A 19762-nucleotide genomic window follows, 5' to 3' on the forward strand; every position below is an offset into this window, starting at 1 on the left:
TATCTGCTAAATCTGCTTGCCAAGGGCTGCCAAATCTTGGACTAGTTCCCATAAGCCTAAAATAGAAGAACAGCATTGCCTCAGAATCTGCTATAAAACATCACAAACAACTTGCCATTTACATACAGAGTAAACAAGATTTCAGACCAATAAATAAAACTGTGTATAAATCAGCGTTAGGGCAACACATCCCGTCAGTGCAGAAGAAAGAACACAGAACTACACAGCCAACCATCCAGAAGTTATTTTGTGGGGTCCCAAGTGCCCAACACCACATTGACTGTTTGAGTACACAGATCACAGCGTGCGAGGAAAGGATTCTCGCTATAGGCCAGTTGCTCAAATGCAGTGTGTGTCACTGCATCACACATTGACTTTGGCTCATATCTGCTGAGGAAGCTGCAAGTTGCATGAAATTATTACCAGGGCCTTTAATACTTGGGTTTAATGGCTAGCTTGGGGGTGGCTTTGTCTTGCTTAGGAAGAACTTAGCAGTCTTGGTCTCTCCCACGCATGGCCATGCAGTTCTGTAGGAAGGAAGAGCTACCTGTGGACTGCCTCATCCTCTGGGCTTTGGGAACGGACATCAGTATTTCCTGGTCCTACCAACGCCTCCCTCCACCTTTCACAGCGCTTTTCCCATGCCTTCCTACAGTGAACCAGGAGCAGATCCCCTCTCATATAGAAGTAACACATGGTGTCCTCCTCCTGTAGGCCAAGAAGGGTTTGCAGGATTGCCTGCTCTACCGCTTCATATTCCAGTCCCCAAACTACCTGACCACTTTTTTGGCTTCTCTGATTTGATAAAAAGTAGACAAATAAAGAGAAAACCTGTGAATCTGTTCTTCTGTTTTACCTCTAGCCTTCAAAAAAAAATCCTATCCCTTCCGATCAAGAAACTCCAACGCATCTTACAATACAGCAAACTAAGAGAATTTCAAAATTAGCTACAGAATTTAGGAGATGAAATTTCTACCTTATTTTTTTCCTTCTTCTTCTAAGATACTGCACTCTCTCTCTCTGTAATGGTTCATTGAATGTAAATAATGAGACATACACTGCTAACATGGTCTTGAATCAAAACACTCTGGACCTGAATGCTGTCATACCTCTACATAGGTGTGTGGATGAAACACTTCCCTACAAAGAGGAAATGGCAATACTGAAGTTTCAGATCAGATTTTGTCTCCAGTTGATCACTGCCCGGAAAAATCAGGAATTCCACATCTAGCTACTTCAGAAAAATTGTTCTTTTGCTGAACTATGAGCAAGTATGGATATTATCATAAAAACTACTTGTTTTTATAAAGAGCTGCAGGGACTAAACAAAAATGTATTGCAAGTTTCTGTTGCTAAGGACTCAGCAGAAGAGCAATCATTACTCACGTTTGTGGAGCTACCAACCACTAACACCTCCATAAGAGGAAGAAAATGTATAAGGGAGGAGTGAAATCTTAAGCAATGGTTTGTATTCCCCATGTTGTGGGCCTTCGGAAGTGTAATGCACAATCAACATTCACAGCACCTTGATACAGACTAGTATTTTAACTGCAATGCAAACATTCATCCTGCTAGGGAAAAAAAAAAAAAAAGCAGAAAGGTAAGAGCAATTCCTTGCTAATTATCAGCTACATTTCTCCCCATTGTCTACATCCAATATTGATGCAGGCCATCTAGTTCAGGCTCGACTATTACACCAAGTGCCAGGAAAAGCCAGATATCCTTTTCACTTTATCTACTTTACTGAATAGACAGATTAAAAAAAAAAAACCCTGTTGTTTGTACAGTTATCTATTGTTACAAAGTTAGAAACACAAACTGACCTTTCAGTCTACTGTGACAGCAGTCTCTTGCTATCAAGTCAACACGTTACTCAGACCAAAGGGTGGAGAAGCTGACACATACACTTTAAAGTACTGTGGTAAAAGACTTCCCACTCTCCTCTTCTATCCTGTTTCCAAGACTCACAAAACTAATACTTCATGCATGCCAACTCCTCATTCTAATGCAGGTGCAATTAAAGTTTCTTCTGGCTTCAGAAATATTGCTGGTTCTATTAGTTCTCACTAAATAGGAGGACTGTCTCCTGAGTGAGTGGTAATGTTTGCAAATGGGGTGGGATATAATAAATCACTCAATACATGGAAGCCAATTTTTCTGCTTAATAATCAAAAATCCCAGTATAACCCCTAAACGCACTTGGAAACTTTCTGCTTTAATATGACCTATATCAAAGTAAAATTATCAGCTGTATTTCATTGCCTGAGAGAAAAGAAACAGTAAGTACTTCAAAAGTAATTTCAGTTTTAACAATTTTACTATTATTATTAAGAACTCAAAACCAAGCATTTGAACTGATTATCATAGTCAGAAACAAAGTTTTGAGTTCTGACTGATTTATAATCAGAAGCCTAGCTATTCTCTAATGACAGATATGCACAAAGTAAAAGGAGAAATTAATCCGCATGGTTTCAAAGTTTATGGGAAAAAACACTCAAGACCAAACAAAGAACCTTAATTATATGAAGAACAAAACTGGCAACTGCCTTCAAGGTTGTATAAAGTTGTTTAAGGGGAAAAAAAAAAAGAGGGAGAAACCTCTTCATCAGATTTGTAAGACAGCTAATAAAAGGCTTAAGTTCTAATGAGGAAGACTGAGGTTAGACATGTCTAATGGTAAGGATCATGAAGCACTGGCACAAGTGGTGGAATCTCCTGCACTGGATGCTAGAAGCAGCTTAAAAACACAGCTATTGAGATTAACACAGTATAAACAAGCAGACATTTTCTCAAAGTCTTTTCCCAACTTTTTTCTTACGCTAAAAGGATTCTAGACATAGCTCTTTTATCCCTTCAGGTGTAAATGCCAGAAGACAAACTGCTGAATGCTACAGTGGTTAGCAAAATGCTAAATCAAGATAAATGGAAAGTACACTATCCATCTCTTCTTGCCAGAAGGACTCCAAAAGAGGCACCATTATACTGATGATACTCCCTCTATGCAAGAGAGCATTGGAACAGAAAAGCTAGGTTTCAAGCTTAAGGCTTTAAACACCACCACAGTCTCTATTAAAGATTCAAACAAAAATCATACAGCAGCAAACTCACTATGGATTACAGTGAGTAGCGAGTGTACTGGGGAAGAGCAAAGAGGAGTTCCCAGACAGCTTACCTCAGTGGACCATAATTCAGCATTATGAAAGCCAGTATCACCATCACACACAGAGTTCTTCTCTTTGGAGATGAGACTTTGAGTTTCTGGTTCTAGACAGGAAGAATAGAGAAGACATGCAGTAAAAAAATCTAGGCCACAGACTTGCAAGAGCATTTCAGAAGCTAAATACACCAAATCATACATAATTAAACAGGTATAAATCTAGAAAGCAAGTATAAATATACCCAGGACTACTTAAAAACTGAAACTGGTTCTTTTGTACATTATATTCAGCTTTTATCCAGTCCATTTTCTCAGTGAAATCTTCAGAAGCACCATGAACAATTTTAATTCCTTATTTCAAGTCAACTAGACAATACGACAGCTGACCTGACACAGAGTTTACAAAAATCCTGCTCTGAGTAGGCAGCTGGGCTAGAAACCCCCAGAGGTCTCTTCTAACCAACATTTCTATGATTCTGTTTAAGTGCCTTCCACCTGAACAACTCCATCCTTACATACAGTTAGTTCTTCATTCAAATCTCTTACCTCTAACACCACTTCATCCAGCTGCCTTTTCAGTGACCCATTCTCTCTCTTGAGTCTCTCATTCTCCAGTAAGGCTGCCTTCAGCCTGGCCTCCAGTCCCAACATGTATTCTTTTTTTTTCTTCCGTGACTGACATGCTGACTCTCGGTTTTTGATCATGCGCTGCTGTCTTCTCAAGACATTGACCTGTACAGACAGTCAGGAACTCTGTTAGTAACGTCTAAGTTAAAACTACCTCTATTTCATGTACTGTTTCTACTCTTGTAGTTTGGGAAAGCCTGCATGGTTATTCTCCCCCACCCCACTTCAAACGAGTCAACATGTTCATCACCAAAGCAAGTAGCTATTGCGTACGTACACCTCCAGGAGTTATAGCTAAGAGAAAATGAAAAAGACAGATCCTGCACCGTCTCTGTTCTCTCTTGCATTCTCAGCCTTCCACATGCAAGGGGCACAAAAGGTACATTCAAGCAGCAACTTGATTTGATGAATTACAAAGAAATAAAGCACAAGTCTACAGGTCTGCCTTACGAACTTTACTAGTCTACACAGTGGCATTGAGAGCAAGAAAGAAAAAGTGTTTATGATGATAAAGAAAGAGAGAACTAAGAACAATGGAATTAAATTAACATAGATGGCACATCAAGAACTATACAAATGAAATCAGTCCAAGGATGTTAATTCTAGTTTATTTTATACAGTGAACAAAACACAAGTAAATATATGGATAGAGTCATTCAACATTTCTGAACAGCTCTGAAAGATAAGCTTTTCCTACTGCCCTGAAGTCAAACTGGCACTAATCCCTTCCTCAGCCATTACAATTTAGTCATCTAAACTCTAACTCTTCTTTCAAGTACAGTCCCATTACTGAAAATGAAGGTATCAAAAGAAGATACTGAAGAAGTGATCAGGTAGAAGGAAGGAAGATGACTCAGAAGGCAGATGAGCAAGGATATCAAAACTACCGCAGGACTAACGAGCATAAGATCCAGGGAAAAAGAACAAATGACTTGATGTGCTTTATTAATTTGTTTCAGCACCTTCTTTTTGCTGTTTCATTCTAATGCCATGGAATATAATTCTATTCCCTGCCATAGGAATATTAATCAAAAAATATCTAAACATAAGCCCCTCTATTCATTGAGCCTCTTCATTAATTTTTCAGAATACCACTATTTGCCCCAAGCAATGACAGCAAAGTCTTCCCACACCCTATGAGACTAAAGGTGCATACTGCAGTCTGTGCCTGACAATCAGACGCTTTGAAGTAGTACAATAAATACAGAAGGAGTCTTCGACCAGCCCTGACACTCCGTAGTCTACAATTTTCTGCTGGATAAATCCTTACCCATGCCACTATGTTCAGCTGACAAACTTCTCCTTCCCGAGTTCCCCATCTACTTTTAATATGTTTATGTTTTGGTCTCCACAACGTGCTCAGCAGCTATGTGATGCATGAAAAATTCTTTTGGTTTGCTTTAAGCCTGCTTCTAGCTAACTGCTTTCAGCACACTTTGAATCTTCAGGGGTGACAAATGATAATTCCTTTTCACCTTACCATACATCATTTTATAGGCTACAATCAGTTCTCCATTTTCTAGACTGAAAAGTCTAATGTTTCTTTTGTGTCTCCCTGTATGGAAGCCATTCCCACACTTATTACACCTCTGCCTCTGCAGCTTTTCCAGTTCTGCTATAAACCTTTTGAAATTTTGAATACTGTCCCTGAGCCCAGACCAAACACTCTAAGCGTACCAGGTACTTACATGGCAGTTTAAATGAATATCCCGGCCTTATCTACATTAGCCTTTTCATTCAGATCAGGAGTGTGCTTTTGATGCAAATTTCCTGATCATCCCACTTAATATGCTTTGGTTTGCATCACGGAACAGTCTCCGAGCACACAAACTGGGCTCCTTCTGGATGAAGCTAAACCAGCAGATATATCCCAGGAGAGCACATAATGCAGGCCAAACTCTAACAGTCTGCAAGGCCAGACGAGGGCAGCTCAAAGCAGCTGCTCCCCCCATCCCTCAGTAGTCATGATGTCTCCGGTTTCTTTCCCAAGCAGTAACACAGACTATCATCATTTACCACTCAATCATCTTGTGGTTTGCACTGAGTGGGACGACCTAGACTGAAAGCATCTTGCTACGAACAGGGACAAAAATGATCGATAACTGCAGAGTTATGCAAAGCTACTTGAAACCGTCAGTTTGAAGACTACTCTGTTTATTTCCTTTCCATCACAAATTAGCAAGTGCATTCTTGTTTTATAAAACAGAAAACTTCCATTACATTATTAAGCCACAACAGGATGTGCCTTAATTATGTTAATGCTGAAAGACAACTGAATACTCTTATACCAACCTGAATATACTCCACTAGCTACCAAAACACACACACAGGCACACACACACGCACGCAGGACTTGCCTGCATCTAGCCAAAGGCTAACGAAAAGAGCTGAGAACTATTTTGGAAGCATCGGTTTAGGGAAAAGTAAACAAATCACAGAACGGCAGCATCAACAAACTCAAACAGCGTGCTCTAGTCGAGGTTTGGCTGCCTGAAGAAACTTAACCAAAGCTTTCCAATCCACCCCCCCCCCCAACTTCTCCCAGTATATACCCTTACACAGGCAATCTGTTGCTCTATGGCTTTAGCATCTGCAAGGAAACCTGGCTACAGGCTGTTTGAAGTCATTCTTCGTCATATTGCAGTCTAGCAACAAAGACTAAGAAAACACGTTACAGGGCATTAACACTTTGGATTGTCTCCATGGTGATCTAATTGCTTTCTGTAAAGATCATTTATAATATGTCCAAGTCTGCTGCCATCAACAAAAGCCTGTGAAAGTGAAGCTGTTTGTATTCCAAGTTCTCTTCAGCAGGAAAGGAAGGGAGATTTAAAATATTCTCATTAGCACTCAGCTTTGTGTTGTAGTATTTAAAAAAAAAAACAACCTAACATTAGAAAACTTTTGCAGACATATGTAAAATTTGGGAGGAAAAAAAAAAAGAGGAAAAAAGGGGGGAAAAAAAGTGATTCAGGCTGGCCAAAGAGTGCAGTGCAGAGAACACATCAGTTCAGGGCCAGAATCACTTCAACTGTCCAAAGATGAAATAACAAAGCAGGAGTTCGTATAGCAGCTTTAGCTTCTGCAGGTTGTGTGATATTCCAGACAAGTACTGTTACATTCCTCCCCACTCCCTGCTTTTTTTCTTTTTCCTTTTTTTTTCCCCCCATCTATTAAAAGAGGCTTTGTGCCCTGATGTCAAACAAGAGAGACAAATATGGTCCTATCCAATCTCATTTTCAGGACCTGTGCAGGATTATTCACTACTGGATAGCTTTGGGCTCTGTAAATGTCTGGAATCTCTGGAAGATCTACCTGCTCCCTTGAGAAATGGCCAAGTACAAGCACAAGAGCAGTTTTTGTCTGGAAATCTTAAGGGTACATCTATTGCTATCTCAGACAGTGCCAGCTACCTTTCTGATGGCATTTATCTAGACAGCTCTCCTTTACTCGGTGTTCTCCAGACACCATCAGGAACAACAGCTCTACCCAGTCTGATTCAAGGTATCCTGCGCAATTACTGTATTTCAGTCTACGGCACATCAACTTCACTTTGATTCATTTCTTAAGCTTGCTTTAATGAAACCCAAGTACTCACGTCTTTGGATTCTTTTCTTTTAGCTGACAGTCCCTACAATAGATTCGTAACATCCTAAATTAACTCTCTTGGGCTTGCCTGGCTTTTTATGGGAAATAATAAGCCAGTACTGCAAGCCTGATCCTACATCTGATGCAGGAAGAGGAAAGAGTCTTGTGGGTGAAACAGTGGAATAAGGCTGAAACTTGGAAGCACTAAGTACTACATAGCTGGTTTGGCATCAAGATAACCATGCCACTTACTGAGCATTTCAATAAACAGAAAGAAAGCAGGAAGCAATTTATAATGACTGACAGCTTGAACAATATTACTCTGCACAAGTGGCAAACAGATGAAAGGTAGTAGACATCTCTGCTAACTTCTTTTCCAGGCTCCTTTCTAGATTGTATTGTATCAATTTACCATTCAAGACAGCAACTTCTGGCTCTCAGCAGACACAGACAATAAAGTGAAAACATAAAATGTTGACATTTAAAAGAAATCAAACATTAATCAGTGACACAACTCTGGCTTCTTAGCTTTAAAAACTACACCATTACACCAAAAAAGATGTAAATATTGGAAAGGGAAAAGCTCATTGCAAAGCCTTGCTTTAAACAGTACTAATTAGATTCAGAAATAAAGACAAATAAACACTGCTACATCACATCAGTCTTCCAAAGAAAACTCAGTTCTCAGCAAACTAACTTCCGTTCAAACATAGGCTATATTTCTAGACAAGGTGGCTAGAATGTCTCAAATGCAAGTCACTGGGCAAAAGTGAGTTTAATGACTAAAATCATTGCCTTCCACAGAATTTGGGATACTTACACTGGAAAAGTTAGCAAACAGCTGAAAGTCCAAACTATTTCAACTGTATATTGGCTGGCTCCTTACATCAGATGATGAGAACTGCTGTCTTTCACAACACATCTTAAATGCATAAATACAAAACCTATAAAAGTATTTTCTCTGTTCATGTGAAAAATCTCATTTTCTTACCTCTAACTCAACACAACTTGACAGAAGAGTTTATTTCAAATGAAACTTACCCAATGCACAGTGCACAATAGGATTCTTTAATAGAACCCAACATACGCATTGACTTAATTTTGCGTAATCTAGATGGAGGGGTAGCAGAAGTGGGAGACAATTAAATCCTTTTTTACTACAGAGTGGAGACATGAGCAAAAGGCCCTACAAAACACAATGAAATTACATTCCCTCACACCTCTGTTGTTTGTTTATATCGTCATATCATTTAATTGCAACAGGAAAGGCAATTTGTTTAGGAGCCTCTCTCTTTTGTTTCAATCAGAAGAGCAGCTTCCCTAGGCAGTCTGTTTTTCCCCAGTTTCCTAGTGAGAAGTTCCTCTTGGTTGACTGCATGGAAAGCCTGGCACTTCTCTGCTATTGGCAAGCTGCAAAGGCATGCGCAATCAAGAAAAGCACAATACTAGACCTTCGCAGGTATAGCTTTACTATCAGCTGATCTTAGCCTAACCCATTTGAAGGGCTGAGTGTTAAGCTAACAGTTTATCCTTCTTGATCCCAAAAGGAAGTCCTGCAGTGTTTCTTTCTATCCTGCAATATCTGCTTAGATTAACAAATAAAAACATGTGTTACAGAGCTCATATGACAGCTACATCTGTGCAGTTCTCAATGCCACATCTGGTCTCTACTGTAGTTACAAGAAGATGTTTTAACCCCGTTAATGCTGGCAGTATCCTAAAACAACTGTTCTTTTTCAAAGTGCTATTTCACAATTTGTACCAAAGAGCAGGTGCAACTCTTCTTTCTTACTTCAACAAACAAAAGAAAGATGCGCAGCATTTAGCCTGATGCCACGTCTTAGAACTGCCTTTTGGGAAAAGATGCAAGTTTGCTTCTGGCAGAAACACCCACGACATCATCAGTTAAATCAAACAGCAATTCATTACTCCAGGTACACATTTGATTGTCTGCCACAGATGTATGTACACAAGCATAATGATAATAAATGGATTCTCCCTACCTAGTTTTATTAAATCTTACATTCGGACATTGGTAAAGTTCCATGCCAGTTCTGATTAGAGGGAGTCACATATCTAATGACTGCTGACATATCTATTCAGCTTGGTTTTGTATGACTAGCTATTATCATTTAAAAATGCAATCCTCTTGTCTGTCTACTGACAGACCTGCTGCTGCTTGCAAATTCAGGACTAGGTTACCACTGCAGTGTGGCTGCTGAATTATTTGCAAGTAATTTTTCATTTAAAACTGCAGCCCCCACAAAAACATAAATAGTGAGGAAAATCCAACATCAAGTAAGATCAACAGTTCTCATACCCTAAGAAACCATTCAACAGTAATATCCTTCCAAAGAAGCCAAAATGCAGAAGAGTTTGAGAAACAATGCCCTGCACTGTGGTTTCTAGTGGCCAGGGTGGCATGCCAGGCAGAACAAAATGGCATGCAGGGGGAGCATTGAGCAAATTGCACAATGAAGAGATACTGCAATCCAGACCATCACTTTGTTAAGTAAAGCTAAAATGGCAACGGTTTTGGTCAAGTTTGTGTTTGCCCTTTGTTGAGTGAGGATGCATTAGAGAGGATCATTGAGGTACAGACCAGGACTCTGAGCAGCAGCTACAAAAAGGCATTTGAAAGATCACAGCAAAGATGACAACTAAACCAAGATACAGTAGAGCCTTTTACCACATTTTCTCAATTACAGGGAGGTGTCAATCCTATCCCGCAGTGCCAACATAGATTTGGTAGTAGCGCCTGAAAAATATTCTTGCAAGTTTAAATTAAGCCCATAGAGCAATCTGAAAATACTAATACTTTATTCTTGCACAGTTAGACAAATCTAGTACTGTTTGGCCTGGGACACAGAGTCAAATCAGCCTGTTAGCACACAAGCATCATTTCACCCAAAGAAAGGCATACTTTCCAACAAGAACATTTAAAGGTTCAGTTGGCCAAACCCCTATAAAAAAACTGCATCAGAAGCAAAGATGGAACTCAGTTTTTCCAGAAAGTTTGGACCAAGAGTCTTACAGTTTTTCAAATATTAGCTGAGGTTTCAAAGTTAAAACAGAACAGCTTTACCATCAACTGACAAGAAGAATGGAAAAGATTTTAAGAAACAGATTCCTCTCTGCATGATGAAACTGAGAACAGTGTGCGTTTCTGCATACCAGAGCAGTTCTTGATAGCAGAGATTGGCAGGCTGGGATGGAAATATTTCTGCAAAGTGTGATATTACTGAGGAAGCGGTAGAAAACTACCGAGTCAGAACTACCAACAAATAATTAACATACTGGAAAGTCATCCAGCTCTAAGAGTGATTTAACACCCTCTCCCTGATCTGCATTAATTCCAAATTAACACACAGTCGAAAGTCAGCACAACTACCCTACCTTGAATAGGGCTGTACCAGCTGAAGATGTGGGTTAAAGGCTTCACACACAAAGTATTCCACATCACATCCTTTTAAAGGCCCGTCACTTAAGGCTATCTTCAGTCTTTTTCATCCTATGTGTTTTTGCCATTTCTTAAAGAACATTTTTCCCAATATTCTTTATTTCTTCATTTATGAGATGCAAAATTAATTGCTTTAACAAGACATCTTTCAACAAAGGTGTTTTCAGAAAGACAGCCAGAGCAGCCGATGATTCATTGTTCAGACTGAATGCCTGTCATCTCTTTGCCAGAAGCCCAAGCTAAACTGCTGCCTACAGAATGGGACAGTTCAATGCATGACCTCTACCAAGTAAGCGGGTGACTTTATTACAAAAGTCCATGTGAAAGGACACCAGCATTTTCTCCCTCACACCAACAGATGCAGCAGGACCCTCAGCTCACAATAACTGCACTTGGAATACTGCACTGGAGAACAACATCCCAAAATTCGAAAAAACACAAATGAGAAATGTTTGCACCTTTCCCCAAACATTTTTCCTTTTCTTCAGTAAGCAAAAAGCAACCAGAGGAGCTCCAAACCATCAGGAATTAAACCAAATTAAATTCAGCTTTGACATCGTAACTAGCAAGCTGGGTGTTAAAAAAAAAAAAAAAAAGCCATTTCTCTTCTAAACCCATTGTTTACTACAATTCACTGTGGAAAAACCTTATTTATTTGTGCAGTAACTGTTGAATGCTTCCCCCTTTTCTACTCATTCAGTATATGACCAAAGAGCCTTAAGAAATTAGAATCATATGAAACCCAACGCTTGGAGTTTCCAAAAATCATGAGTTAAATTTGGGGGTATAGGGAATGGAAAAAGAATCACACTTACTGCTGACATTTCCAGTTTATCTATTTCCACAAGAGTGCTTTTATGATACAGATCAGAAAAATGCTTTAGCCCTAATCAAACATATCAAATCATTCTGTATGTAAGAGAGCGCTCCAGCTATTGAGAGACTGTAATCTAAAAGATGAGTGAAGGCAAAAATACATCAGTACTGTCTTCTACCATGATGCTTGCACACCCAGTCTACAACTCCAGGCAGGCCAGCATGTATCAAGCTATTCCTCTTTCTCCCCAACCTTTGTCTTTCATTACATAATGGAACAGTTTGTTCAGCAAACCTGCTGAATACCCAGGGACTGTTAGAAATCTTATTAGATTAGCCCAACTACAATGCTTTCTTCCCAACCAAGGCTCTAAAGTGACCTGGTGCTCCCATGACAACCAGCATGCAGGTGTGAAAACTGGTGACTCCAAGCTTTGATTGTTTGCTATCATCACACAGTCAGAACTTACATCCAGCCCCATCGCTGGTGTGCTGCTCTGAAGCAAGGGCTTAGTCATTGCTATTTTGCCGCTTGTTGAGCCGTTTCCAGCGGCCAGGGGCAATGCAGTCACCGTGTGATTGTGAAGTTGCGTGGTTCCTCCAGTGACAGCAATGACTGGCTGGGAGGCAGGAAGCACCCCAGAAGCCTGGAGCTGTACCACCGCGGGCTGTGGGAGCACCACCGACTGACCTAGAACACAAGAACCAACATGAGTGCTCAGTGTACGACACGAAAAGGAATTGTTTTGATTAGTTTCTAGGGCAATGACGACACAGGAGGTAGGCAGTGGCAGCCTAGCTTCCTCCCCTGGCCCACATTACTTGTCTAAAGTCTGATTCTTAAGCACCAGTATATTCCATGAGGGGGAAAAAAGTCAAAAGCAGTTCACAGGGCTCCAAAACAATCCTGCAAACCAAAACTGTAGATGTTAAAGGGATCTACTAACTCCAGCTCTCTCCCAAAACTTGTTGGCTCTTCAGTGTTAATCAAGGTCGTTTGTTAGCAATATTGAAGCAAGAATGTTTCTAATACTTGGTGCACTCTGAGTAACTTTTTCAGAGGACTTAGCCAATGGTAGCTTTGAATGCTCAGAAGCTCACTGTCACAATGTAAACATCATTCCAATCAAGAAAAAAAATGGTAAATGAAACATGGTGTGCAAGATCTATTCATGTTTATGAAACCTGCTGTAAAGCCAGTAACTGATGTTTAAGTTTAACTCTTTTTTGGTTGTTGTTGTTTTTTTATTATTCTCAATCCCTGTCAGGAAAAAAACAGTGACTATTTGAGAATTGCCTTTGCACACCCACACCTGCAGAATTCTAGACGCCTACACTACCTACCGTAAGCTAATGGAAATCATTCTTGCCTGGCAGGATTTGTGGCACCAAGCACCTAGATTTCATATAAAGACAGCCAGTACCCTCAATGGCTCACTACTACTTGCTTCAGCTTCAGAGTCCAATTGTGTCATGTCAATTCTGGGGATGAAAGTACAGAAGGCGGATGAGGGGCCTGTGTGGGTCTCACTCACAAACACATAACCCAGGGCAATTCCTGAGCCTATGAAAGAACAAAGTTTCAAGAGATGTGTGGAACAGTTAAGTGCCTACTGCTGTTTGAGAGTGTAGTTTGCGGCTCTGCAAATCTGAATTGCTCTGGGTAAAGACCAACAGCCAGAATACCCCAAAGTAGAGTCTGTTAGACACTTGTGGACTTCCTTCAAACAAAGCTAGCAGTGAGAGTCTGACTGGGAAAAAGCCCAAGATGACATCTAAGCTGTTTCTCCCTTTCACAGTTCCATAGATTTACAAGCTTGATTTTAGCTAATCAGCATTAATAGTCCCACCTATCTCAAACCTTCTCCCTCTTATGCATCTCTACTTTATTGTCATATTCAACAACAATCTTCATGTAGAAACCACATCAGAACCATCATAGCAAACAAAGATGAACAGAAGAGTCAGAATTTGGGGGAGGGGGGGGAGACAAAAACAAAACACCACCACCACAATGCAAGTTACATTTTCAAAACATCCGTTATATCCTCTATTCAACCTAAATTAAGACCAGTTTTTGGAAAAAGTGCTGTCTTGCATAAGAAATTTGATGTACTACCTGACAGACCTGAAATAAAAGCAAGCAGCAGATAATGCCAAAATGACTTCAAAAGGGAATTGAAGTTATATCCAAGAAATTTCAGTCCAAAAATACATTTAACTCAAGCAGGCGCAAACCTCATCATAACACTTTGTTGCATGAAAACATATGAACATCTATTTAATTCTCTGTAACAGGATGACCTGGCTGGCTTTTAGAAACAGTGTGTTCCAATTCAGCACTCCAATCAAAATGCATAACTGTGTATTACAGCACTTAGCCTTTTGGAAGGTGAATAGCAGTCCTTTACCTAGCTCCAAGATCTTTTATGTATAAGGTGTAAGATTAGATCTCTTTCTTGCAGAAAAGGGCTTGAAGATATCATCAGGTTCAAAAGAAAGAAAAAAAAAAAGCACTGCCCTATTTAAAAACCTCAAACAGTGAATTTGAGATGCTTTCAACATTTTTTTTCAATGCAAAAGACACATGATACTCTAAGATCATGCTTTCTTCTTCTAAGCTTCCATGAAAGGGACTATAAAAATACCATTCCTCATGCTCCTTGAGGATAATAGCACATTTCAAACAGGCAGCTCCAACCTGCTACATCCAGAGGATTTTGACTAATGAAAAAAAAATCCTTACTGTTTTTGTTTTGGAAGTGGCACTACAGAATTTTTAAACATACCATCAGTCAAGGTAAATACATGGCATGGAAAACACTTTCCCCAAAATATGTCCTAGGAAATAGTATTCCTACAGAATAGTAAGAAGTTACTTTCCTAACATTTCTACAGGCAAAGGGAGAAGCTGATTTTCCCAATATTATAATTATATCTAGAAAAATCTTTATCCCCCAACACTCCTTTTTCTAGATGTTATTTTATCAGCTGAAACATCAGAGGGAATAAGAATTATGTCCCTCTGACTGTGCTGACCTATGTTTTAAGCAGTCTAACAACTCTAAGCCTGTTACAGCAAACGCCAGTCTCTCCAGCCTTGACTTAATTCTTGGTAGAAGAGCAATTAATAATGAAGACAAGTTTTTCACAATTAAAATAATTTCTAGATACATGTACTTAAGTATTTGTCTCCTTTTCCTTCCACTCCTCACTGCGTCTAGAATCAACTGCAAGAATCTGCAGCCATCAGCTGGTGAAAACAAGCAACTGCACCTGACAACTTCAACAAAGCAGACAACATCCCTCCTGACTTTGCAAAAAGCAAAATAATGCTTGGGATTCAGAAAGGAAGGGTACTTCAGCAAACTGTTAAAAAGTAACAGCTTAAAGAGGAAGGAAGAATTACCAATAGACAGGAAATCACTTGCCTCCTGTCAACACCAACTTACACTTGTAAACAACCACTCCAATGCCTAACCAGGCTCTAAACATCACCCTCATAACTGTTAGCAGAATTTGTAACATCCTGTCTAATGTTATTTAGTGATATAAAAAGCAACAGCACAAACTTATGTCCCCACCATCCTGTGGCAACAACTTCCATGTGGGTAAAGAAGCTTTTTTGCCCCTTCCCAAGCTTTCAAGCTTCACTCAGCCATCCTAGCTGGTTCTACTGGACCTTCTCTTTGGTTATGACAGAGTAGTACTGGATTCACCTTATGCACAACCTGCCATTGCAAGCAGAGCAGAGCAAAAGGGGAAAGGGTCTCTAGAGAGCCTTCCAGATCAGTAGTTTTATCTCCACAATTCCCAACAGTCAGCACAGCTTCTTTTACCATACTGTCTCCCATCCCATGCAGTGCCCAGGTGAGTGCTATTTCTCGCACAACTATAAGAGACAAGAATAAGGCCATCTTCTTTTCAGTATAAAGCCTTTGCAGCAAAGCACATAGCATCCCTCTTTTTTTCCCCTCACCCTCCTGTTTCACCTGCCCAAGTGAACTTCAGTGCAGGAATTGTTCCACACAGAAACAGTATTTTTCACCTACCTTTAGGAGGAGCTGGCTGGATATTAACAACAGGCTGATGCTTTGGCAGTGGCACAAGTGTTGGAAGAGTCTGAATAATGATGGTTTTAGCTGGGATACCAATGTTAGCCTGACCCTCAGGTACAGCAGGCAACAGGGGTTTGGGTTGTATTGAAGGCCTGGATGCTGCCCGACCACACCTCTTCAGAGTCCTCACAGAATTATTTGCTAGGAAAGGAAGAGAGATCTGAGTCCAACCAGAAGATATAAAGAACTCAAGCAGTAATAGCGTAGCTGCTGACATGTTTCTTTACCCACCTACAGTATTTGTTAAAATAAACATATCCTATCCCAAATCCAAGTCAGAAATTAAAGGATTTACTAGTATCTGTTAAACATCTGTCTGCACAAGAAAACAAGCCTACTAGTTGCAGAATCGAAATAACTTGACTGCTTATACCAGATTGACATTTGACGCTGACAGGCTTCTTCCCTCCATCTCCCTCAGGGGATGAGGGGCTTCCGGAACTCTTGCTGTAAAGGGAGATGGGAGACATCTGGGAGCTACAGTTGAAGTCCACATCATCCTGCAGACAGAAAGTATGAGATAAATGCTTCAAAAACAGATGAGAATGACTACTGTCAATTCAAAGCGTAATTTCCTTTCATCACATCCATGTTGCTGCTACAGGAAACGGGATAAAGGTTGTATTTTGTTGTTGTTTTATTCTGATCAATGCTAAGTACCACTGAAATAGGACTCTGACTTATCGCCAGACTGGGGGGAGAAGGCAGCAGCTGCTGGACTCAGAAGCCTTTAGAAGGCATGTTGTTTGGCAACCAGACACACACACGCACAGCTGAGTGAACAGATCCAGAAAACGGTCTTTTTAGATTGGGTCACAGTAGGAGAGGAAGAAAACACCACTGGAGGGAAGTTGATTTCACAGAAGTCAGAAAATAAAGCTGTTGCCTCTTATGCTATGTGGTTGATCAGACAGGTAAACCAGTGGGGTGTTTTGTTGATCACAACTGGCTCTGAACAACTGCTATCTGTGTTACATGGAGGTTTCTGCATACAGGCACGTTCTGCACTGAAGAGTCCACAGATGATGGAGAAGGGACCGAACACGTTGAAGCAGCTGGTGATAAAGGCTCTGTTTTCAGGCTTGCGTCTGCAAGAGATAGACACAGAAAAGTTTTACCATACAAGTTTCTAACAGTGAGAGATGACTGAGAACTACACAACATCAACTATTTCATTCCTGAAACAAGGCACAGCAGAAAACATAGCAAGTTTAAAGATAATAAACAGCTTGGCTTGTAGAACAACCTTCATCAGTTGTACCCATGCTACAGAAAAACAGCATGACTTGTCACCAGAGAACTACATCTTGCAGCCCATCAAATAGTTTCACATTAAGTTATCACTGTCCCAAAGTTACAACAGCTCACTCTTGGGGGGCAGGCGAAGAGGAAAGTCATACCTGCAAAATATGGCAGCTAAATTACCTGAATAAGCATGGCTTGTAATATTCCAAAGGTCCGAGTCCCAAGACATCAAATCCAAATCAAAATGAAAGTTATACAGATCATTCTCCTGAAACAACAGTTCAGCACCAAAGAAACAAGAAAAAAAAACAATTAAAATTGAAACCATCAGCCATTATATTCACATTCTTACAGCTTTGGACAAGAAAAATCACTTGAGTTGCCTTACAGCACACAGAGATGAGAAGCCCTAAAGGGGACAGTGTTCCACTGCAATACATAGGATAGGGCTTCTTTTAAAGCTTAGACCTCAGCTGCATGGAAGGGGCATTTCAGTTCAAGAGCATCACTGATTATTGTACTGTTAGCAGTTATTAGTAATGCAAAAATTCCAAGTCCAGTCACTGATCCACCTCATCTACAATATAGGTTTTGACAATTTGTTGTCCTCCTCCCCATCATCTTCATGAAAAAGTTTATTTAATGCCCTCCCATCATGAGATCTAAATGCACTTTAAAAATGGAATCAGTTTACCAGCACAGAAACAGACCCATGGACTGATTTGCTCAAAATCAGCTATTTGATGGACAGCACCTGTTAGACCTCCCCAACCTTGAGTAAACAGACATGACTATTTTCTAAAGCTAAGGAGACCAGTTTCCTTTTCCAGCAGGACACAAAACTAAAATCACTTCATACATACTATTGTATCACTTTCAGAACAATGACCAGCTTTTTGCTCCAGTTTTTCTCCTGATGCATCTATAAGTATCAGTTCTCTACTCAAATATAACATTTTTTATGAACACTAGCATGAAAAAAAAATAGATCCAGGTCTCTAATATTATATACTCTGTTTATACAAATACATACCAAGGATTTTCTTGCAGAAACCTATCCTGCAAACATACTTCTCCTTAGGTTCTCAACTTGCCTCATATTTGGAGTCAGGGTCTCAGAAATCTTGAGACTGCACAGAATTTAGAATTTGAAGTCTAGGATGAAGAAAGAGCTCAACAGAGCATTTTTACAGGAAGAATGTCCAGAAATCACACCCTGAGCTGTGCAGCTGACCTGCTGATTGGCAATACCTTGCCCCAGCACGATGCAGCAGTTCCCACATTTGCTCCAGTGCTTGCTCCACAATGCCTGTAGGAACACTTCCAGTATTTGAGATTTATGCCTGATAACACAAGAGCAGGGTCGTGTTGGAAGCAGCTTAGGACACGAGGAGCAGAAAACCCAGGAGGAAGCACAAAATGTAGAGAATCAAGGAGGCATGGAAAAAGCAACATGTGCAGCTAGACACTGAAAAGCGTGGGGACAAATATGTAGGGTTGCAAGAAAAGAGTTTCGGAGAAAACTCTAAAATAGACAATAAAACCAGGCAGTCATCCTATATTCAAGCCGATAGAGCACAATATTGGCGAATGCAGATGCAATACACCCATGCTTCTCCATACTCCTCCTCCTTTTATGCAGTCCAGAAGTGCACTGCCCCATTAGCACGCTATCATAGGGAATGCTCACTTTCTGTTCAGTCAACAAGAATATATTTTTTCCTGAAAAGAGCACCCAAACTTTCACCTTAAACAGATTCCTTGAAATTTAGATTTTAAGCATATAGTTTTGATACCAACAATTTACTAACAGAGTCTCAGTTCTGTATGTGTAAACTACCCTCAACAGTTAACACAGCTCTGAGCTGTGAGGTCATTAGTGGACAAGTCTGGAAGTCACACTGTCTCCTTGCAGACCAGTATGGCAGATACACACAAACCACAGCACCAAGGTGCTGCCCGCTGTGGGATGTCCCCGGGAGCATATTTAATATTCCCCCGCGAGGAAGAAGCAGCCGCAGGAGCACTCCCAAAGCCATCCTGTGCCAGAAGGCAGGCGGTTAACAGGAGCCTGTTAGACTGTGCGACCATCGCTTTCCTCCGGCGCGGGAGGCCCCTGCGCTACTGCCGGGCCCCGGGGACGAGCGCCCCCGCCATGCCCCGTGCGCGCAGCCCCGACTCCAGAGGCAGCGGAAAGCACTCGCTCACCCTGCGGCCCCAGGGCCCGGCGGAGGCCCGGCTCACCCACCCCCCCGCCCCGCGCCGCCCGGCCGCCGCCGCTTACCTCCGCCTCGTCCCTTGCGGCCCGCCGCGGCTCGCCGGCGCCCAGCAGCTCGCCCAGCTCCTCGCCCAGCACCGCCTCTGCGGGCAGACACAGCGGTCTCAGCGACGCAGCCCGCGCGGCCGCGGTCCCCTCCGCGCCGGCCGCGGCCCCCTTCCGGCCCCCCTCCGCGCCGGCCGCGGCCCCCCTCCGGCCCCCTCACCCCAGTCGAGGCCGCCCCCCAGGGGCGGCAGCAGCCCTGCCGGCTCCCACTCAGCCTCGGCCGCCGCCATCGCTTCCGCCTTCCTGCCGAAACACACGTCTCCTTCCCGACAACGCCCCGCCCCGGCTACGGCGGCCGCCAGAGGACACGGCGCGGCGGCCGGGCGCAGAGCGCATGCGCGAGGCGAGGCGGGGCGGGGCGGCCGTTGGCTCCGGGGGGGGCGCGCGTGGGCGCGGCCGCGAGTGGCGGTGGCGTGCGGCGCTCCGCA

At 41.7% G+C, this 19762-nt stretch overlaps 1 protein-coding gene across 1 annotated transcript in view; it reads right to left on the reverse strand.

Moving 5' to 3' along the window:
• ATF6 (activating transcription factor 6) overlaps positions 1-19645 on the reverse strand; it is a 98507-nt gene extending 78862 nt beyond the window's left edge. The window contains exons 1-9 of the mRNA XM_064515742.1: positions 19495-19645; positions 19296-19372; positions 17192-17279; positions 16760-16854; positions 16140-16266; positions 15701-15907; positions 12119-12339; positions 3704-3889; positions 3173-3264 (exon numbers count right to left, since the gene is read on the reverse strand). Of these exons, the coding sequence (XP_064371812.1) occupies positions 3173-3264; positions 3704-3889; positions 12119-12339; positions 15701-15907; positions 16140-16266; positions 16760-16854; positions 17192-17279; positions 19296-19372; positions 19495-19564 (1163 nt within the window). The 5' untranslated portion in view covers positions 19565-19645. The remainder of the gene's footprint in view (positions 1-3172; positions 3265-3703; positions 3890-12118; positions 12340-15700; positions 15908-16139; positions 16267-16759; positions 16855-17191; positions 17280-19295; positions 19373-19494) is intronic.
• Positions 19646-19762: the final 117 nt, after the last annotated feature.

The sequence above is a fragment of the Dromaius novaehollandiae genome, chromosome 8 (assembly GCF_036370855.1).
Source record: "Dromaius novaehollandiae isolate bDroNov1 chromosome 8, bDroNov1.hap1, whole genome shotgun sequence".
NCBI classification, from domain to species: domain Eukaryota; kingdom Metazoa; phylum Chordata; class Aves; order Casuariiformes; family Dromaiidae; genus Dromaius; species Dromaius novaehollandiae.